At 40.5% G+C, this 24021-nt stretch overlaps 1 protein-coding gene across 2 annotated transcripts in view; it reads right to left on the reverse strand.

The window, feature by feature from the left end:
* CPVL (carboxypeptidase vitellogenic like) overlaps window positions 1-24021 on the reverse strand; it is an 86794-nt gene that overhangs the window by 17785 nt on the left and 44988 nt on the right. For both annotated transcript variants that reach the window (XM_034760707.1, XM_034760708.1), the window contains exons 11-12: window positions 21317-21412; window positions 20011-20184 (exon numbers count right to left, since the gene is read on the reverse strand). In XM_034760707.1, coding sequence (XP_034616598.1) covers window positions 20011-20184; window positions 21317-21412 — 270 coding nt within the window. The remainder of the gene's footprint in view (window positions 1-20010; window positions 20185-21316; window positions 21413-24021) is intronic.

Here is a 24021-nt window from a genome sequence, read left to right on the forward strand (position 1 = left end):
AGAGCAATCAATACAAGTGATGGTGAGGCAAAACCACAGAGGAGAAAAACTTTTCTCTGTAACTAATGACACTTAATTCATAGGAGGTTATAGCTTGCTTTTTACCACAATTTCACTCCTCTAAAACGTTATTATAATTTCTCCTTTTGCTCTTTTCTTATGTTTCTCGGAATTGGTTACCAATTAGTCCCAGTAAATTGGGCCCGATTACACAAACAGGTACTAGGCTAGATAGTTAGGTGTTGAGCCACAGAAACTCCATCAGCTTCCCATATGAAAAATTCAGAAGACATTTTAATGGTGGTAGAGATATGCCAGATCCAACACTATGGCCCTGCCCCATCTCAGCCTTACAATTTTTCCTGCATCGCTAGCTGTTTAGGGCATATAGTGAGTTTGACTCTGTAGAGAATGTTGAGAGTCCATTAAAGTCCTCCATGTGAAAGTCAGCTGTGAGGCAGACTGGCAAGAAGTCAAGATAGTCTTCCATAGTTTACAGAAATAAAGGCAGATTGAAGACATGTTCAGATTGCACTCTGACTGATGCCAGGTACTTAATGTTAAATACATCTAGGAGTTTGGCTAGCTGAAACAAGTGAGATTTATTCCAGACTTTTGCAGTAGAAACTTACTCTGTGGCCACAGAATCAAGGAAGAAATGTCTAATCAAAGGCCCGTGATCCTCTCTTTAGAGGAAGAGAAAACTGTTTGGATCCCCTCACAAAGTTTTCCCCAAAGTTGTTCCATTGGTGGGTGTAGTAGAGAGGAAATGCAGCATCTGTCCTCACCCAAGCAGAAAAGTGAATGGTTTGGCTCCCAAACTATTGGAGGATCCAGTGTCACAATATTCAGATTTTTTTCTTAAAGCACCAGCTCCTGGAATCATGAGAATCACAGCATCCATTTAAAAAAGTTCCTAGCCTCATGTTTGCAAAGAAAAGCTTGAAAATGAATTTTAAAGGCTCAGACACAAGAGGCAAATAAAAAGAACGATGAGTTTATTTTGTTTTAGAAAGTCTCATGATTTTTAAACCAATCATGATATTTTGAATGCTTGATGGTGTACACCTTGGGGATCCACAAGAGCATGGGTGGCAGGTTTAATAGGAGCCACGGCCGCGGGCCAGCCAGAGCCGGGGCTGCTCAGAGCCGGTGCTCGGGCCAGGGCTCAGGTCGGCCGGCCAGATGGGGCCGGCTCAGGACTGAGGCCGGCCCAGTGTTCCTCTGGCAGCGCGGGGTGGGAAATAGGGAGGGGAAAGGTGTCTCAGGGTTCCAGCTGGCCTGGGGCTTCTCCAGTTGCAGTGGCCTCACGGCTCTGGCTGCAGGGGACGGGGCCTTGTGCAGAAGGCGCGGGGCCATGGGGCTAGCCTTCCCGAAGGGGGCCCACCTGCCGCCCATACACATGAGGCTAGGATTATCAATTAAGGCTGTATTAACTTTGTACAGTGCTCTCCATAAAGTGCAGGACAGAGATTAGGGGAAGGGAGAGGGCCCTTGCCAGTATACATTTTTCACTTACTTTAAAAATGAAGGTGATAGAAAAACTTCACTGAGTGATTTTACCTTGAATAAAATGACAGACTAAATTTTAGACTGTAAAATTGCAGAAAATTTAATCTGTACCTTCCAACAATATACAGCTTTATCTTCTTTAAACATATGCAATGACATTTTAAAACTTCTTAACCACTGGAATAAATGGCAGTTTAGTCATCAAAACTGAAAGGCATGATTTCGTCTCAATTCTAAACATGGTTGGCAACAGGAAAACATTATAGTCCCTTCTAATTTTTAGCCTTGGGGATAGTGCAGCCAACCCTCCAGGACTGTCCTGGTGTCTCCAGGAATTAAAGATTATGGCATGTGATGAAATCTCTAGGAATTTGTCCAACCAAAGTTGGCAACCCTACTTGAGAAGGAGGCAGGTAATTGGCCAAACCATGAATAAAAGTCACATCTTCCTGAATACTCCCAATTACAAAGTTATCAAAACAGCTGGAAGTTGTTTCAAGCTCACTGTTGAATGCAGAGAAAGTTGTGCTTTGCAAATCAGTCTTATTTTCTTTGTTTTTTTAAACTAGTTCCATTGCCATAGCTTGTCCTATTTACAGGACATCATAATACTTTGCATACAAACTTGTGCTCCTTTCCCAGTGATCTAGTGACCTTACTCTCTAATATTTTGTGGTTTCCTGTTTGGGGAAATGATTTAACAGCAGCCTAAGCTGTTTCAGACTGTGGAATGATCCCAATTGGCTGCTATCTATCTCCATTTTGAACACGTTCATATTCACCAACCAAAATGGTGAATAGATGTCAATAGATGTCAAGTTAGTGAAACATCTGCAAGGAAGTGCTGCATATTTATTCATTCGACTACTGGAGAATCCTAACTCACAGCTATCGTAACATGTAGTAGTTTCTGCTTTGTGCAGTTTGGTGCATTATGGTTGTTTGCCTTCATACAATGTTGAATTTTGTCGAATTGTATAAGCAAATGTTCCAAAAATCCTTCCTTACAGAATTAAGTTAAAGCCAAAGAAGACACCAAGGACACAAGTTACTCTAAATTAGCTTTCAAGAAGTAACAGCAAACTGCATTTAGATAAATTAGTTTTTATATCTCAGATTTTGACTGATCATGAACAAACAAAAGCTAAGACAAAGCAAGTCCCATTGATTTAGGGTGACCAGATGTCCCGATTTTATAGGGACAGTCCCGATTTAGGCTCCTATTACACCCCATCCTCCCCGTCCCGATTTTTCACATTTGCTGTCAGGTCACCCTACACCGATTGTATTTTTCATTCACCTCATACTTTCTGTAGTTGCACTGCAGAAGAAGCAGATTCTCAATACACTGGGTTGTAAAATCCAGGAACCTGAGTCATCATAGCCTACTTTTCTACAAGTTGCGATGGAAAACTACTATACAGAGTGAATACACTAAGTCACTTGCAATACTTTTTGGTTACTTTTAGACTACTGCTTCCTTCTGTAGTAGAAGTAGTTGGTAGGAGTTTTTTGACACTTTTTTGTTGAAACTGAAACTTTTCATGAGAAAGGGTTCGTTTTGATGAATTTCTCAACTCGAAAATGTTGACAACATTTAGAAGTTTTTTAAACATCTCATTTTCACATTTTTTAAATGAAAAAAATTCATTTTTCTAGTTCAAAACAACTGCATTTCAAAATTTTAGCTAATACTATTACAACTTAAAAAAATTAAATGGTCAAAATCTAAATAAAACATGTTTTAATTATTGAAATGAAACCTTTTGATTGGCAAAACCAAAATTGTTGTTTTAGATTTTCATAAACTGAAAATCTGAGATTTCAACTTTTCATCCCAATTTAGGATGGGAAAATTTTTCAAGGTCTAAAATTTTTGTGGGATGGGAAAACCATTTTGCACCTTCTTCTAGTGAGATGAGCATGATGGATAAAAATTAGCTCTGAATAAGGCTTCCCCTTTCCATCAAGCCTCCAGGTGGTTTGCTTTTTTTTTGCAACAGCGTTACACTGTTGACTCATATTTAGTTTGTGATCCACAATGACCCCCAGATCCCTTTCCGCGGTATTCCTTCCTAGGCAGTCATTTCCCATTTCGTATGTGTGCAACTGATTGTTCCTTCCTAAGTGGAGTACTTTGCATTTCCCTTATTGAATTTCATCCTATTTACTTCAGACCATTTCTCCAGTTTGTCCAGATCATTTTGTATTTTAATCCTATCCTCCAAAGCACTTGCAACCACTCCCAGCTTGGTATCGTCCACAAACAACATAAGTATATTCTGTATGCCATTATCTAAATCACTGATGAAGATATTGAACAGAACCGGACCCAGAACTGATCCCTGCGGGACCCCATTTGTTATGCCCTTCCAGCATGACTGAACCACTGATTACTACTCTCTGGGAATGATTTTCCAACCAGTTATGCACCCACCTTATAGTAGCTCCATCTAAGGAAGACTGGATGTAGTGTCTCCTGAGAGAAGCCATGGGCTACAAGCTCTGCTTATGCTTCCTCTAGAACAGGGGTGGGAAAACTTTTTGGCCCGAGGGCCACATCTGGGTATGGAAATTGTATAGCGGGCTATGAATGCTCACGAAATTGAGGGTTGGGGTGTGGGCTCCGGCTGGGGGTGCAGGCTCTGGGACGGGGCCAGAAATGAGGAGTTCGGGGTGCGGGAGAGGGCTCCGGGCTGGTGGTGTGGGGTTGAGGGTGCAGGAGGGTGCTCCAGGCTGGGACCGAGGGGTTCAGAGGGCAGGAGGGGGATCAGGGCTGGGGCAAGGGGTTGGGGCGCGGGAGAGGGGCAAGGGTGCAGGCTTTGGGCGGCGCTTACCTCAAGCAGCTTCCAGAAGCAGCGGCACGTCCCCCCCAGCTCCTTTGTGGAGGCGCAGCCAGGCGGCTCTGCATGCTGCCCTGTCCACAGGCACTTGGGATGGGGGCAGCATACGAAGCCCCCTGGCTGACCCTACACGTAGGAGCCAGAGGACAGACATGCTGCTGCTTCCAGGAGCCACACAGAGTAGGGCACGCCCTGGACCCCGCTCCCCAGCAGGAGCTTGAGGGCCGGATTAAAACATCTGGAGGGCCGGATGCGGCCCCCAGGCCGTAGTTTGCCCACCCCTGCTCTAGAAAAACAAAGGTCACTTTCCCAATACTCCTGCTGCTCTCCACTGGTTTGGGGAAAGAGGGCCAAGATCAGTCTACTCTAGAGAATTTGGTATAATCATGCCAATGCTTCTGAAGCCCTAAATCCAACTGTCTCCACATTATCTGCTGCCAATGCCCCTTCATGTGAGTAAGTAGGCAGAGTACACTCCTATTTCTTCTCTGGACAAGAAGAAATTCAGCTGCCTGTGAATATAGATACACACCACACATTACCAGTTCCTCAGAGGCATTTGAAGACTAACGGAAAACAAAAACCTAAGAAGAGAGTGAAAGTCCTCTATTGTCTGAATGAACAGGCTGAAGAATCACAGAAACGGAGGGACATTTGTTATTTGTATTATGGTAGGGCTAGTAAAAGTCAGCCCCTGCCACAAAGAACTTACAATCTGAATAGACGAGACAGCCAAAGGGTAGGAGAGAAAACAGAGGCACAGGGAAGGGTAGGAGGCAAAACCAACACAGACCTGCTGAGCGATCTTGCCCAAGAGAGAGGAACAAGAGAATACAAGTGTCTTGGCACCCAGTCCAGGGGTCTATATAACAAACCACAGGGCATCTCATGCTCCTTATGTTAACAAATAAGCTAGTTCAAGAAAAACAGAAAGAAGCAAAACAAATAATTCTCCCAACCCTTTTTCTCCTTTGAGGAAAAGGAATATTTCTACAGTTTTGACTGGACTTTCTCTGCCTTGCTGGTTTACTTTTTGCGCCGATCCTCACAACCCCCTCTCCCTTCATAGTCCCTCCATCGCAGCTTCATTCCATACCTACTCCTTACCCTCTTCTCCCCTGCTCTGTCTCCCAGACCCCCCCACCCTTCACTGTCCCCTCTCCCTTTCCTTTTCTTTCTATTTAACTTAGCCACTCCTAAATAAATCGATCAATAAAAATAAAATCATGGCATTAACATGCCATTTGCCACCATCACGTAGTTCATTCTGCTTGTGTGTTATACCTAGTTCCCCACCCTGCATCTGTCTTGTCCATTTAGATTATCAGCTGTTTGGGGCAGGGACTACTCTGTATTTGTGCAGTGCCTAGCACAATGGGCCTTGTTCTTGGTTGGCCCTTAGGCACTACCATAATAAACATGATCAATCAATCAGTAAAAATAGTACAATCAAAGCTCATTTTCTGCTTATATTTGGATGCACAAACTGATACAGAGGCAGTGTCCTAACTATGAAAAGTAATACTGAGTAATACCAGTCTCATGAAAGTTATGCAAGACTGCTGCAGTGTGATTGCTTTCTCTAATGTACATAAAAAAAACACATCTTTTATTTTAAACATAAGTTGATTTAAGTATTTACAGCTCCGTTCACAATGTTCTCTCCTGACCTGGAACAATATTTTCAAAGAGGAAGAAAGAGGTTTTCATACAAAACTCTCTTAAATGGAGGGAGCTCCCACACAAAACAGAACTTCACAGTTAAGATTTTTTAATCAAATAAATAGGCTGTGTTCTCACAGAATTTCAAAAAAACACCCCACAATATTTGTATATACTTTGGAGCAGTTAAATTTGTGCCTATCCTTTTCAGAGTAAGGTTTTAAGGTTTTAGCTAATGTATTGATAGTTAAAATAAGATGCATAATTGCATCAAATGTGTGGAGTGGGACGTCATAATGGCTTAACTAACTGGAAGAAAGAACCTGTCTCCGAATTGTTGCCCAATGACAGGAAAACAAAATAGAATTCCAGAACAGAGTGACAAGTTTAAAGGGAAATGTACAGGCCCAGGAAACATACAGTCACAGTCTGTTGCACATCAGGGGGTTATTGTCTCTCTAAAAGTAATGAGCAAGGTTGCTGTGAAACACCTTTAACATTTTAAAGTTTATACATAAAGAATGGCAATAAAAGAAGTAAAAAGCTTCAAGTAGTGGTTGTAAAAGTGGTTTAACTGATCTGGCATCGGGCACATCAGCTGAATTTTCCCTCAGGCTTGTAAGCTGCTGTGGGACTTTGACTCTGCAGTCTAACACAGAAGTCCACCCCTTCTAGGTTGGAACAAAATCCAAAGAAAACACACACAGTCCTTCTGTTACCTGGGTTTTCAGAAGGGGTAACTTAACTATTTCACTTCAGGCGGTGTCAGGAATAAATGAATAGGAACACAGCAATTCCATCTGATAAGATTAATGCAAATAAGCATGCTCTTATCTAACACTGCAGTTTATTAGATTTAAGCACACACAGACATAAGCAACAGGCTTAGAACATCCCAGATATTTACCTAACATCTGGAATGGTACTGAGTAATAAACAGTGGCCAGTTGCTCATCCACCGGGGAGAAAAATGTGTCAGGAAAAACTTCTCTCAAGTTGGCTTCAGAGGACTGCTCCAAAGTACACCCTATTAACTAATCTTTTATAATTAACTTCTACAAAACACATAGGTCATAATGACCCCCTACTGGATCATCACTTTTCTAACTTTCAATAAACTTTTAATATTAGAGTTGTCTAGATTCAAGGTTTTCCAACCACCAAGGTTTTCAGTCTCAGTTGTTTACTTGTCTGTCCCCTCCTCTCATTCTGATCGCTGAAACTGCCACCTAAATATGATTTTGCTTCTAAAAGCCTGTCCCCAAATTAACCCTTAACTATGTGGTGTTCTATTTCATTAATTCATGGTGGCTAAATGCACATAATATGGTTGCAATTGGCTTGATCACATTCTGGGGGTACACGCACCTCTCAAATCCAGGGTAACACTTCCACCCAGCTTCTTTTGCTGGGTCTCAGACCACGCCTGGAGGTCTGTCTTCCCCATTCTCCAGGGAAAAATAACTTTCCCCTTCCCATGAGGCTCAGTATAGTTCATTAGTTACTGCACTGATGCAGGGTGCCTATAGTACCTTTCTCTCCATAACTATCATTAGCCATGCCTGGGTTCAATTGTTCCTTGGCCATGCCCAATCTCCCATCAGTTTCTTTGTCCTGATGATGCAGGCCACAAAGCTCGCTCAGTCTCTCCTGGCTGTTTCTCCAGCTCCCTTAATGGAGCTCCAACCCAGGCCTCCTACTTAGCCCCTTCACAGTGTTACCAACTCTCATGATTTCTTCAGGAATCACAGGATTTCAGCCAGCGATGGGGCCAGATGCAAGAAGCATCCGCTCTCTCACAAATTTCAGCTTTACCTCGGGGAAAGCCTCCTCTGACTGGCTGCCTTCCCCACTACCCTGCCTCCTGGGGAAGAGCAGCTAATTAAGGCTGCTGAAGGAAGCAGGCAAAGCTCACTCCTTTCTCCTCAGGAGCAGACATCACTGTCACATGAGGGGAGGGGAAACGGAGCAGAAGCTTTAAAGCAGCCCCAGGCAGCTCTACTCCCTTCACTTCTCCCCCCCCCCCCGTCCCTGCAACACCTGGCCAGGGAAGGCACAAGGGGGAGGGTGAAGATGCCCTGCAGCTGCAGGAGGAATAGAGGTGAGGCTGGGAGGTCACAACTGATGGGGGACTGAGCAGAATTAACTGCATTGATAACTGTGTGAGTGCTGACAACATTAATTGTCACACACACACACGGTAAGGGGAATTCAAAAATCAAAAGGCAGATGAAAACCACAATATAATCTTTTCTTTAAAATAGTCTCATGATTTTATAGGATCTGACTCATCATTTTTGAACCTTTGGAACTGGCAATAGTGCCTGGAACTCTTCCCAACCAAATGCCTCTCAGCTCTCCTAGACTCTCACTCTAGCCTACCACAGAGATATGCCCAGTACTTCCTGCTCCATGTTGGCTATACTTCTAACTACATAGTACCACAGGCTTGCCTTCTACACTGGGGTCCTGTCACAGATAGTGACTGGTCATTGTTCCTAGGTCTATATCTCTTATGCACACACCCAGGTGCAGACTCCATGTTTGACAGGACCCTGAAGTCCAGCCACTTTAGACCTTGGAACCAGCGTCTCAGCCCTCTTGAGCCCCCAGTTACTTGGACTTTGGAGAAATGTGTCTATGAGGCCATTGAAGCTCTAGTTTATAGGTCAACACTTCAGGAACAATGTGGCAGAAAAACAAGGAACATAGGCTTAAATAGGAATTTCTTTACACAGACATCATAATCATTCTTATGGCTCTTCTCTGAATCCTCTCCTATTTATCATGATCCTTTTGGAATTAAGAATAAGAGGATTAGAAAATATGTCTTATAGAGATGGACTCAAGGAGCTCAATCTAATTAGCTTATTAAAGAGAAGATTAAGGGGTGACCAAAGTGACTATATGGGAACAGAGATATGGTAATAGAGCAGGGGTGAGCAAACTTTTTAGGTCGAGGGCCACACCTGGATGGGGAAATTGTACGCAGGGCCGGGGCAGGGAGTTGGGGTGCGGTAGGGAGGGTGGAAGGGGGTGCAATGTGCGGGAAGGGGCTCAGGGCAAGGGATTGGGGCAGAGGAGGGGTGCGGGGTGTATGAGGGGGCTCAAGGCAGGGGGTTGGGGTGCAGGAGGGTGCGGGGTGCAGCAGGGAGCTCAGGGCAGGGGGTTAGGGTGCACAGGGGTGCAGGCAGGGGGCTTAGGGCAGGGAGGGGTTCGGGCTCCGGCCCAGCGCCGCTTATCTAAAGCGGCTCCGGGGTGGCAGCAGCATGCACCAGGGCCAGGGCAGGCTCCATGCATGCCTGCCCTGTCCCCGCACCGCTCCAGGAAGCACTGCGGCCCCTGGAGGTGGGGGTGCGGAGGGCTCCACGTGCACTGCCCTTGCCATGCCTCCAGGTACCTCCCCTGAAGCTCCCATTGGCCGTGGTTCCCCGTTCCCAGCCAATGGGGGCTGCAGGGGGCGGTGCCTGGAGGCAAGGGCAAGACAAGAGCCCTCTGCGCCCCCCGCCACCCCCCAAGGGGCCACAGGGACATGGTGCCGGCCGCTTCTGAGAGTGGCACGGGGGGCAATCCCGTGGGCCGGAGGGGCCGGATTCGGCCCGCGGGCCTTAGTTTGCCCACCCCTGTAATAGAGGGCTCTGCAATATAGCAGGCAAAGGTATAACAAGATCCAATGGCTGGAAGTTGAAGCTAGACAAATTCAGACTCAAAATAAGGCACAAGGGTTTAACAATGAGGGTAATTAACCACTGGAGTAACCTACCAAGGGTTGTGATGGATTCTGCAACCCTGTAAATTTTAAAAAAATGTTTTTTAAAAAATAAGATACCCTCTAGATCAAATAGGCATTAGTTCAGGGAAGTCCTATGGCAGACTAGGTGATCATAAGGATCCCGTATGGCCCTATAATCTATTAATCTTTAAGTACCCTACAGAGTTACAAATCTTGGTAAAACAAAATCCCGAATGCAGCCTTTGCTCCACCTCCATGTTCCATCTAATCTCACCCCTACTGTTAGTCCTGGGTTTGGTCAATATCCTTAGGCTAGGCAGCCCTTCCTGCATTCCTTAGTTTTATCTTCTTGCATGTGGCAGTGGTTTGCCCCCTTGCTTAGAGAACCAACCACTTTTTAAAACAGTGTCTTTCCCCATTTTGCTCACGTGCTTCAGATGGGGAGTTATGGGCTCCAGCCACATTCCCCTCCCCTTCAGTTTCTGTGTAGAATCATTCAAAGTCAATGGCCCTACCAGTAGAAAACGTATTATTCCAATCGGGGAGAGTCATTAACATCTATGGTGGCTCTGCCATAGGTTCTCAGACAGTCTTTCCACTTAGGTATTAAGCCTGTTACAAAATGGATGCTCTAATCCATAAAGAAGGTTACAGTACAAAGCAGAGCCCCTAAAAAAAAAAGGGTTCATCCAAACAATATGGAGTTCATAGTTTGACCCAGACATATCCCCAAGCTGTCACAGGAGTTAACTGTTTTTTTGGTAAAATAATTAATGCAAGGAAGAGGCAGCATCTTCAGATTTTCCATTCACAAAGCAAGGCCTAACAGTAATCAGCTGCAGAATGCTCAATAAGTAAACATGGAACCATGATGGGACCCCACCAATACAAGCATTACAAAATGGGTCCAAAAAGAACATTTTAGTCTTATAAAAAAAATGGGTCTCCAAAAGATTATCATTCTTCTCACTCATTATGTTAAATGGTCCTCTCTCCACTTCACTCCTCCTTTTGTTGAGGATTATAACAAGCAATGAAATAAATAGGTCTGAAAGATGATTTTTGACCTCTAGTACCTGATAAATTAATGCAAATTAACAACTAATCTGTGATTAACTGCAAAAACAGAGCAGAACATTTGTATTCCTGTGCAAAGCTACACAGGAATACAATTCCTCACCATCAATCAACAGAGGAAGGGAAAAGGGCTTCAACAGAGCTACAGTACAAAACAGCCAAATGAAGCTATCTTAGCTTTTCCCTAGGATTTTGGAACACAGCCTGATTCATTCCAGATGTAATATAGAAGTCTCATTTGTTTTGCTGATGGCTAGATAATGATACTTCATGTCTGTCTCGAGTACTAAGTGACTAGATGTTAAAAATAGAACTGTCATGCAAGTACTATTCACAATACTGAGCAGGAGATCTAGGATCAGACTTCACAAAACTGTATCTTGTTCTATATCAGAACAAGAATGCTACAGCAGTGGTCTGATTTTGACTAGGCAAGTCTTATGTAGATCAGGAAAACATTCAGAGCTCTCCTGGGACTCTCTGTGTGACGTTGCCCAAGATCGTTTAACTTTTTTGAACCTTCGTTTTCCCATGCAAATGCAGATAATACCTATCTCACTAGGGTATTATGAGTCTAATTCATTAACATTTGAGATAGAAGAATTAATAAACAGACGAATATTATACAACCACACTTTATGGCCAGTCAACAGAAGCCGAATTTATTCTTTTGAATAATAAGATAGTTTACAAGGGAAAAAATATGACCTTCCTTAAACAGATGCAAGTTTGACTCAACTCACCTCCAGCTTCTGAGGCGATATACCACAGGGAACAATAATTAGACATTTTAATTTTTGAAACATTTTGTAAATTTACAAAAGTTTGCCAGATAAAACAATCCACTGAAATAAATCCCACGTGGAAAAAAAAAAAAAAAAAAAAAAAAAAAAAAAAACTCACCACTCCCAGTACACCTACAATACAAATCAGGATAACAAAACACAGGAATAATTTTAAAATGCCTTCATTTCTGCCTCACAAGAAGCCAGTGATGCACTACAACAGATCCCATGGGAAGAGTGTTCCACAGGTCCAAGACCTCAACAGGAAGAACTGTACCAAGATCGTCTTGGGACAATCAACAATTCCTATCCAGCCATCAACAACTGGCATCACCAACTGGCATGTGCAAATTGCCGTACTCTATTAGAGATTCAATCCGTGGATAGTTTAAGGGAAAGCTAAAATAAAAGTACTAGCCTAGTGGTCAGCCTCTCACATCTGGTAGATTTTTATAATATGCCCAAACTCTACTGAGTTTTCTATCTTCCAAATTAGCTTACTTCTTGCTCCCACAGCCTCCATCTTTTTCATTACCCAGAATATAGCCATAAAATACTGCGCTCCAAAAACATCCAACCAGGTTAAATCTTAAGGGAATGGATGTAAACTGCTATGGACTGATAGCTCTCTCTCTCTCTCTCTCTCTCGTGAACTCCTCATCCTGCTTGAAGGTAGATTCTCAGTTTTTGTCTGCTTCACCTGAAACCAATGACCACCCCAAATTATATGGCTAAACCAGAGTTCAAATAATCTGATGCAGTTTGACTTCACAGGAATTATTCTAAATTATTCTAAATTCATACCAAATACGATCCTCGTCAGAAACTTAATTCAACAAGTCTGAATTGCCTTATGCATGCTCTCTAACTGCAATTTTTTTAAACCTGTCTATTGCTTATTTGGTTTGAGCTGTAATTTTATGTTAATTCCCCTAGCACTGATCTAGAATACTTTATCTGAGCACAAAGAGTGGTTTGAAAGATAGCTATTTGGTAGGCAGGATATTCTGAACACAATTTATCTAGTATCAGGGGGTAGCCGTGTTAGTCTGTATCTACAAAAACAACAAAGAGTCTGGTGGCACCTTAAAGACTAACAGATTTATTTGGGCATAAGCTTTCGTGAGTAAAAACCTCACTTCTTCGGATGCATAGAGTGAAAGCTTTCACTCTATGCATCCGAAGAAGTGAGGTTTTTACTCACGACAATTTATCTAGTTTAACCAGTAGCAACATTTAGTAAAAAAAAAAAATGAAATAAAACACACTACAAATGTACACTTATTCTTTCAAAGAAAATTGCAAGATTACATTGAAACTAGCAGACGAAGTTCAGCTAAGAAATGTACCAAATGGAAATTCATTTAAAAAGAAGTTTTGGGTATTGTAGATCAAATTTGAATAATGGTTATTGAAAAGCAGAAAGTTCTGTAACCCCTAGGGCCAAAAGACAGCAGTTCTACAATTTAAGTGCAAATTGCAATTCCAAGTGTCCAGACTATATTAATTCCTAAGAAAATTTGTATAGCAGATCTGTGTCTGTTTTTTTCAAATCTAATGGTTTTTATATTTAAAAAATACTGTCAATTTAAAAGGATGTATGAGGGAGAGTAAGAAGGATACTTTTATCTGCTTCATTCTCATTCAGACATGACTAAAAGATATTTATTTCCTTAAAGGGAAAGCTAGGACAAAAGTAAGTGTGGCGTATTCACATCTTAAAAAGCCCTCACTACAATAAATAAAATAAAATAAAATGCTGGCATATTCTGGTTCATATACTGTTGCTGTAGCAAATAAACATGTAATTATGATCAACTCAATTATTCTTTGCTTTTACTCTGCGATCATTGTACGTAATAAAATAGTTCTATTGAAAGTCCAAGTTAGATGCTATACTTTTAAACTGAACACATTATGTATTACAGTGTGCTTTTGAGTTCAGGAGTTGGCAAAAGACTTTTTTGGATTTAGAAGATTACTTTTGGGATTCTAATGAACTATATGGATGTGATCCTCAAAGTGAATTCCCATTTAGATCAATTATCCATATGGTTTTACCGTATACATCTGAAATGTCTCTTCCATTGTCACAAGAGAGACATAGCTTGACTGTTTCCAGTATATTGATATGGTGCCAAAACAATGATAGGTGATTTAGAGATAATGTTCCTGCACCAAAGAACTTACAGTCTAAATAAACAATGTATGGACGAGAGAGTGAGAACTGCAAGTAGCAAAAAGGATAAAGAGGCAAATGTTTAGCAAACTGAAGTAGTGCATGGTGGCCTCAAAAAAATCCAATTTCAAATACACTTCAGATTAATAATTAAGTGATAAGCACTTACCTCATGAACTTTCAGGCTACTGAACTGAATAAGCTGAGTGCAGTTTTCCTTTAATCAGAACAAGTTTGACATCCAAATTTTATGGTTTAGTGTAGAATAAGCAAGAAAAATAGGCACAATGGTATGGATTTTAAACTTTCAATGTGCTAATTAGGCAGACAAACATTAAGACTTGAATACTGGGGAAGAGTGAAGATGCAATTAGCTGTGATTTAATGAGCTGTGTAACGATAAGTGACAGGGCTATGTAACTTTACAGCCACAATTTCCTGACTAGATGAACTCTTAAACACTGCAATACTAAGCCCTAACCCCAAGGCAAGTTAACCTCTCTAATGTAACTCTTCAGAGGTGATCAACAACATTCCAACACTGGCCTACAAAGTTTTCAGGGACCAACACGATATCTTGGCAACAGGAAATGCCTATGGTTTCATAGTAATCTTAGCTCCAATTAGAGCAAGCACCATTTTCCATTCTAGCCTCAACAGTATTCCGTTCATGATAATCTAGTTTATTAGATGGATGAGTTCATCTGCTGAAAAGAGAATCTTCTAAGTAGCCACCATAAGTGGATTTCAATATCTAGGGCATCCAACAATCAGCAGTCACAACAAATAAAGTTTGGATGATGAGAAAGGTGCATCTACAAAGAACACGTATTTCAAAACGTCTCATACAAACTGGAAGCATGAACCTTGAAAGAAAGCAAACCGCAGCACTGGAAAAATGATATTTGTAGCATTCACAAACATCAAGAAAAAAGTATTCTGGTTAAAGCATAAGCCTGGGAATCAAGAGATCGGGGTGGGGAGGGGAAGAGAGAGAGAGAGAGAGAGAGAGAATCTTTAATCTGTCTTGCCACAGCCTTCCATGTCACAATATCCAAGTCACAATCTCTCTGCATCCCACCCGAATCTGAAAGTGGGGAAAAACCACCACCTCTGAAATAAGGAGTAGTTAACACTTACGAGGGGCTATGAGATTCTTGGATGAGAGGCACTACTGGATTACTACTGCTCTCTGAAATAAAACAAGTTAATGTTGCCCACAGAATCTTAATCTGCCTCCTTGGATATATGAATTACGATAGTCTATACTTGTATGGTTACATACAGTTGCCTCCTGCAGACCCCCAGCCTCATTCAGTGCACAGACTGGACAATGCACAGCAGGATAGGAGTCATGCAGCCCTGTGCTTTATTTTTGGCCATATTCTATTTGCAGTTATCACAGGATAAATATGAATTTATGCTGCTGTTCAACTGACCACATCTAAACCCTCTGTAGAGCAGAATGTGTAATGAATGATATTGTGCAATTAAAGAACATAATCATGCTCATGAGGTAGAACTAAGACCATGTACGCAGCCATAGTTTTGGCATTTCCTGAGCTTTAAGTGTTCCTTTCAATATAATTTTTCATATGAACACAAAGTAATGGAAGCAGCATGGCCCAGTGGATGAGGCACCAAACTGGAATTCAGTAAAGCTACATTCTATTTATTATTCTACCACTGAGTAGCCGCAGGACCTTGGGCATGTCACGACATCTCTGCTTTGTTTCCTCAACTGCAAAATGAGGACAATAATGCTTGCCCACCTTTGCAAGGGCTTTCAGACCAATGGATGAAATTGTTATTATGTAGATGCAGTAGTCCTTTCCTGGAGAGGGGACACAGATCTTTGACAGTAGCTTTCTGCAGTGCAATTCATTATGCAACGGGATGGGGGCATATGTAGATTCTGACATTTAAGATTACTACTACTAAACTTTGACCTTTTTCATTCATATTTCCCTCCTTGTAGTACAACAGCTTCCCAGAGCTACATATTCACCAAAATGAAAATTAAGTATTTACTTTATTCCTATTTATTTGCACATCTGTATTCAAGTGCACTCATAAGCACTGCATCCTCTGCAAAATGGCTCTATTAAGAGAATGGTGGACAACATCCAAATATGACAAATGATTTCAACAGCCACCTGATGTCCCAATTGCATAAATCAAGATGGAAAGCGAAGACCAGAGGATGAAGTGCCAGTAACCATAATAGCTAATCTTTCCCAAATAACTGCTGCAACAGACAAAAAGACAGTTTGCCAAGAGACCAGAGAGCCAAAAGTAGCCCACCATAATTCTTTGCCACACAAACACCGAGTTCAGATGATTCACAGCCATTGCGACACCATGAGACAAGCATGATTTGCCTCTTATGCAACATAGCAACTGTGCTACACTGTGTCTTGATTATCCTATCCCTCTGCCAATATCAACAAGTGGTACCAGTGGAATCTTCAAAATCTTGCTTAACAGGACAATTCACTAAATGAATGTCACTCTAAGAAGCTTCCATCTCATCCACTGATAGGGTTTTGAAAAATAGAGTGCATCTCTTATTTCAATTAAGAAAACAGCAGCCAACATCTTGAAGACCAAATATGCATGCGTTAGTTCCTGAGGTCTTTCCCTGGTTTCATAAAGAACAATAGAGCCAATGTTATAGGAGAGTACTGAAAGATGGCCAAGTTGCACATGTGCCATGTTTTACTTGCTGTCTGAACCTGTTGGTATAATATTTCCTTAAAAGTGACAAGATAAAACATCTTCTGGCAAAAGCTTGATAGAAGTCTGTAAACATTTCAGTAAAGTTCTTAGGCAGCTGCAAGAGGGGGAAAAGGTTACCCAAATTAAAGCAAGGCAGCTTGATAAAATCCCACTATTTGGAAGCAGTGTGGGGAATTGGAGCCAAAAACCCAAATGCATAGACAAGCATGTGTGCGCACACACAAATCAAACGCTTGTCCAGTTTGCAACTAGTGAAAATATTTTAGATAAGATTTTGCAGCCTTTGTCTTTGGTAAAAAATAGGAAACAGCAGTCGAAACCCTTTTCAGTCTTCTGGAACATACTAAATATCTGAGAAGAATCTGAAAAGAGGAAACAGCAAGAGATTTATGAGGTTCTGCTTCCCATGAGGACCTATTCTACTTTACTAGTCTGAGCTGTAAGCTGTTCTAGCCAACAGCCTTCCCAATGCATTTGAACTACCCCTCTTGTAATAGCAATCCATCAAAATAAATATGTTGACAGAAATTACCCATCTGGTGTTCCAGCAAGAATATAGTATGCAGATAAAGTGTCTATTTAGAATCACTCACTTTGCTTTCTCTTCACTTTTTACCAGTAATTCCAGTAGTCCTTCTGAAGCAAGAATTATATCGAAGAAGGGATTTTTCCCCTGAAAACCTTTTGTACATTACTGTAATCATGTTGCATTCCTACGTAGTAAAGAAATATGTACATTGCTAATACTCCAGACTTCTGCAGAGATCCTCTGGCATCTCATTTTCTAAAAGAATATCACACTTCAACAACCTTAACTCTGCCCTGTTTTGATGCCATGCAATAAGCATACAATTAGTGTTATCTTTTAGTGTTCTTATTCACAGATTAAACAGATTTTTTAAAAAGACAGATTTTTTTTCAGTTTCTATTGGCTATTTCCCTCTCAGTGTCCCTATAGGGCAGAGTTAAGTTGTTTGAGTACTTTTATGTTAAGATATGAAAATACATAATTTCTTTTAAGTTGAACCTGAACTCTGAATTTCATGGTTTGTAATACTTGTTTCTTGTATAATTATATCACTATACAATTTTAACTGAAATTACTGATATATTCACAACCTTAACTCCAATTTAATGTAATTTTTGTGGGAATTCCTGTTTTTAGAATTAAATATTTCATACATGTAGAATCCTAAAGAAAATGCTACAATGTGCTATTTAATTATTTAAAGGTATGTAGCATGAACATTACAACCTTTTTCTCCTTGAATTGTAACTTTCACGGTCTGATTCACCAGTAAGCTCTGGGTCCTGCACAAAGCAGCCAGAACATACCGGGTAGTTTCCCTAGCTCCTGACCGCCACATTCCCAACCCACTAAAACTGCACTTTTCTCACCAGTTTTGCCTGTCCTGCTCTTCCTTTTGAGTAGTTCTTATGCAACGGATCATTTTGTTTTGCTTAAGAAATGTAAGATGTTATGTAACCACAAGTGCTGCTTCTGCAAAAGAGTTACAGAAGGTAGGCATACAATTAAACAAAAAAGGAAGCAAACAACTCTAGGTTTGGTTTAATGGCAAACTGAAGGTTAGTTGAGACACACAGGTATCCTTCAGAAAATAGAAATTCAGGCCAAGTGAAAGGAACAAGACATGGCAGGAAAAACAGAAGATGGGAATTAAGAGAGAAAGAAGGAATTTGAAGAGCAAATAGCTAAGGAGCTAATGAATGATAAAAGTACTGTAATGTATAAAAAACTGGCCAAGAGGTAGAAAACAAGGAGTAAGAATGAATAGCCTGTTTTCAGTATGGAAAAAAAAAATCATAGTGGAGCACACCAGAGACAGATAAAGGAAACAGTGCTGAATCTACGCATTAGTGATCCAGAAGAGAGATGAAGAGTGAGGTGGCAAAATTTCCCCAAGGATACAAAATTATTCCTTAGTTGAGACTGGAGAAAATTGAGGAACTTCAGAGAGAACACACACAACTAGGCAACCAGGCAGCATTAACAACAGGTGAAATTCAGTTTTGACAAATGGAAAATAAAGCATATTGTGCTAGGTTCTAAATTAGTTGTAACTACTAACACCTGTTGGGTATTACTGTGGACAACTCAATGAAAATATCTGCTAAATGGACAGCAATTGTCAAACAGGTAAATAAAGTATATATTATATAAAGAATGAGATAGAAAGTATTGAAATCATCATATAATCAATTGTATACCTTGAATACTGTGTTAAGTTCCCAAGAGATATATAGCAAAAAAGAGAGCCACAGATGAGCAAAATAAATTAGACATGACAAACTTTCAGAGGAGAAGAGATTTAAAAACTGAAATAAACTCAGGTTTTGTAACAAGTGCTTCTTACCTCAGACGACAGAGTTGAGGAAAATGACTACTGTAGTTTCATAACAAGAAATCTGCACTTTTTTCTGAGCTCACATCCCTTGGCATCACAGCTACATTTAAGAATCTTGGCCCAGCTCCTGGGATGTCATGAAGCTGTTTTGCTCCGAACATCGCAAATGGGGCCAGAGCTCACCTATGCAACGCTGATCCCTGGCAGCCAGTGCAACTTCAAAGCAGCCTTCAAATCTGATATATTAGGCCAGAGGACTGAACCCAGTACAGGACTCGCCCAGGACTGAGGAACATAAAGGCCAGCTTTTCACTCTGACCTCTCCCAAACTGCACTGGGCCATCCCCTCAGCCATAATGGATGATCTGGGCCCTCGACTTTTCAATAGGCTAGACAGAGCATTAAAAGCTTGATTTTAATGTTTTTTTTTTTTCAAATCAGATTATTAGTTAATGCCACGTTGTCAAAAGAAAAATGATAATGGTGTAACTAAGAATAGAGTGGGTGCTACAAATAATGGCTGTGTGCATTCTTGATACAATTCCAAGCGTCCAGTGGGAAAACACCAGGTATGTAGCTCTTAATCTTTATGTTATTATGCTCTGTTAAAGACCAGCTGGCCCCATTCCCATCACTACAAGTACCACATGGCATTCTTTTTTCTTCACATATCCCCCACAATAAATTATGATGTGTTAACCCCCAACTGTATTTCTAGGTGCATTATTGCTCACTTTATGACAATTCAGCCATGTCAGAGCTCAGATAGTTGAACAACTACCAAGACACAATCTTGTTTACCAAAAATTTACTGCTACAACTTTCATCTATTCATTCCTGATACCAAGCTATTTTTGATTCTTCCAATGGGCTACCAGCACTAGATAGACTACATCCTGCCTGCAAAGTGGGTGGGTTACAGTCTGAAGTGATAATAGCACCTGAGCTTTAGCTTAGACCCCAGGATGGACCAGTTAGCCTGGGCTGAAAGCACCAAACTCAGGCCCGAGGTTTGTGTGCACACACCGGAGCAGGTTAGGGGTAAGAGCCTGGGTTAATTCTGTAGTGAAGATATACCTCCAGAGTAGGAAGTTAGAAGCTATTACTTTCTTACCCTGTAATTATCCATAATTACAGCCAACCATGGCTTTATGGTCTTCATCACATCTTCAAGCAAATGCTTCTCAACTGTAGACCCATCATGGAAGGTAAGATTTCCTACATGGATAGCTTTCCTCACTTCTGAGAGTGATAAAAACGCTCCAAAATATTCCTGGTCAGCAGGCGCCTGTTACAAGGAAAAATTTGGGTGGGGAAAGCTGCATTAAACAAAGTTGTATGCACACATTTCTCAGTTTACACTTCAGCGGCTCTGCATCCGATCATGCAAAGTGTCACAGAAAGGAGGAACGTGTTTACTGATGCCATAATTTCAATTTTAACTTTGAACTACTGAAGTAATTTGACATGGTTGATTGTATTCGTTTCAGGTGAGGGAACACCTTACTTCCCTCCCTCCTGCCCCCCCTTTCACTTTCTTACAGAACACAGGAGAGAAGCAAGCGATTTTTCAAGGCTATGAAATTGTTATGGCTGAAATAGCAGAGCCATAGTCATATCTCACTGCTTTACTACAGTAAACTACATGGAACGTTTAGAAATCCCATGCCTTTAAAAAAAAGTAGTTACCAGGCTTTTGGGGGACTGTATTGCATTATGCCCTGAACTGGCCATTTCCATAAAATATTTTTGCATGCAAGCATCTCACATTGTACCAAAACCAGCATGCACAAGAGAGAATGATAGTTTTCTCCTTTCTTGACCCCTGCCAACTCTTGTTTATTCAAGACATTAGCCAGTGAGTCCAATGATACTCTAAAATAAGCTACAATAAAGGGGAAGCCCCCCCCCCCCCACACCTCTTCTTGAGCATAAAGAGAAAACTGAGGGGGAGGTCTAAACTGACTTATTACCAGATATTTGAGTTGCCATATTGTTCTATTTCTGCTGTATATGGAAAGGAATTCAACTCCCATCAGAGATCATGTTCTATTACCAAACGTGATCGGGCTTGAAATTGTGAAATACATAGCAGTTCTCTAACACTGCAAAGTGCATTCTACAAAAGATGGCTTACAGACCAAGTGTTTAGCTGATCAAGGCCTTACTCAGGTTAAAGTATTTAAGTGCTTAACTTTAAGCATGTGAATATTTTCTTTGAAGTCAGTGGGACAACTCATACTTTGAGCTAAGCGTGTGCTTAGGTGCATGGGTAGACTGGCACTAAATTACATTTAAACACACCTTTATTACATTCAGGCAATTTCCTAACCCTGACATACAGAATAAGACATTTGCTTATGTTAGACACTAAATTTCTTTTGTTTTGGGGCTTCTGGTTATTGCAATAGTAAGTTTACCTGGCACTGCAAAAAGTTAAAGTAGTTGCTACATCCTGTAACATTCTGAGTGTAGGAAGAATATGATTCATCACCATTCAATAGAGTATCAAATATCTGGAGGGAGACACCAAGATAAACATATGTATTTAAAGTACAAAACACAAAATCAAAACTGCTTCTCGATTAAACTTGCTCTTTATGTCATGTTCTTAATGACGTTTAAATATGAATTTCATTCCATGTATTAATATTAGAAACCTATTTAAGTTTCCAATGCTAAAACCACAATTATAAGAGAACAGAATCTTTTTCAGTCAATTTCAGAAATATACTTTCATGGTTCATGAATCTAAATTTGTCCCTAAATAATCTAAATATCTTTACAGTCTACGTGTATGGCTAAGGGAAGTCCAAAAGTTATCCATTTGATGATGAAAAAGAATACACTGCTATTTATACAGTGTATGGGCTTGTCTGTCTCTATTTATGATTACTTGTACATTTATTTATGGCTTCTAAACATCAGTTTTACTTTTAGTTTGCTATCAATGATTTCAGATTGGAATATGGGTTACATCTGAAAACCACTCAAATCTCATGCTGGGACAGATGCATTATACCTTCTCATTTAGTGTGTCATACATTTATCCTCCACAGACAGCACTGGCTTCCAGATGGTTTCTGGGTACAATTCAAGGGGTTTCCTTGAAATATTAAGCTCTTTATGGCTTTACCACTTTGAGCGGCTTGAATCTTCAGACCAATTGCTCCTGATTTATGTGCCCACGGTCAGAGCGTTCTCAAAGAGGCCTTCTGATTTGGAATTTGCCCCTTACCTTGATTCAACAATTTGAATCTGTTGCCCATCTAGTCACTCAATGGTGGGTGGGATGGTGGGTTGATTGGAAAGGGTCTTTAGGTTTTGAAGCTTAAGGAGCTTTATTATTAACTCTGTGATATTATCAAAATTTAAAAGATATGACAAGAACTTTGAATAAAATAAGGTCTTTTGCCTAAAATCCAGTTTAGTCCCATTAGCTAAAAAAAAAAAGAAAAGAAATTAGAACCCTAGGAATTTTGCAATCCAGATCCTTACCAGATTATTCTTGAGGCTTGTTCTAACTCCCATTAAAAATCCATAGAAAGCCCTTTAATACATAGCTTGATCCTTCTATTAAAAGGTTTAACCACTTCAATATGCATTCTTATGCAAAGTAAAGCTATTTTCTGTCTTAGAAGAATATACTGAAGAGTTAAATAGTTCAGCATGTAATAAAGGCAACTACATATGCTTGAGAGAGAGAGAGATTATTGAAGCTAGACCCATGATAGTTCAGAGACCACTCTGCCCAACCCTCAGCCACCACCACTGACTCCCTGAAGTGGAAACTTTAATGTACACAAATGTAAAGAAACTAAGGCAAGATTCACATGTGCAGAACAAGAACTCCTGCCCCACTCCAACAGAAATGAATTTGAACTATTAATTTATAAATCATGTTGGCATCCCTCTGCTTTGTTATAAAAATAATTGTCATGTCATACTGACTAACTGTCATAAGCTTTGAATTCAAATTCATTTTAATATTTTATCAAACAAGAGTTAACCATAAGTGCTGAATTACTGTTTGCATGAAGGATACACTACAGAAGCAACATTATTCTTGACTTTGAAAGGTTTTTTTTTAAAAATCAGGTTTGAAATCTGTACCAACTGAAAGTTATCCTTAAGAAATGCATTTCTTTGAAATGTGCCACTTTGTCATTTAACTTTTGTATTTTTCTCTTTCTCAAAAATTCAAGTTGGGTGGAAGTGTAATTTATTCTAGTAATATACTGTAAACACATGTATCATTACATCTTTTACAAAATGTTCAGTCCTTCACTTTTGCTCCCACAGCCAGTCCTTCATGCTCACTCATTTTTAAAAGATCAGAGTTAAAGCTTGTTTCAACAATCAAAGACAGGCTCAAAACCAGTTTACAACATTTCACATTTCTCCCAAATTACTAGTGTCACAAATAAGGTCATTAAAGATGGCAGCCAGCAGCAACAGGCTCAAATATATATTCATGAGATGTGTTTATAACAAACATCTGCCCTGAACAAACAGGTACTGGTACTCTTAAAGAGATTGTAGTAACGGTTGTAGTAACTTGTATAGATACAATATGCAAGTGGAATATGCAGAAATGTTTTAAACATATTGAAGTGGATAGGTTAAATCTCTTCATTCACTTTGGGAGTTGACATGTTTCTTCATGTTCACTGAGACGAAAATTAATGGGCCGGATACCCAGCTGGTGTAAATCAGTTTCATGGCCTAATAACTTTTTACTGCAAGGTTACAAAAGCTATCATCAAAGTTTATTTTCCCTATAACGAATACACATGCTTATGTGACACCCTGGCCCTATTGACAAAATAGAAGGCTTGTTTACTTTCAGAAGTGCTTAACAATCCCTCCCACTGAAATCAAGGGAGCTGTGGGTGTTCATCTTTAAGTGTCAGGCCACTTCTATTTACATGCCTAAATATTGATTATAGTGCTTAACTATCAATCTTAGGTACTTATATGGCCCTCGGTATTGTAGTGTCTGAGTATCCCAGGAGTAATCCACTGCCAACCTACTTACCCAACCTCTGGGGAGATCTCTTCCCTAAAAATGTAATAATTTTCTTATTTTAATCCTATTTTGCAAACATTGTGAGCAGTGTTATCT

This window comes from Trachemys scripta, chromosome 2 (assembly GCF_013100865.1).
Source record: "Trachemys scripta elegans isolate TJP31775 chromosome 2, CAS_Tse_1.0, whole genome shotgun sequence".
Lineage (NCBI taxonomy): Eukaryota > Metazoa > Chordata > Testudines > Emydidae > Trachemys > Trachemys scripta.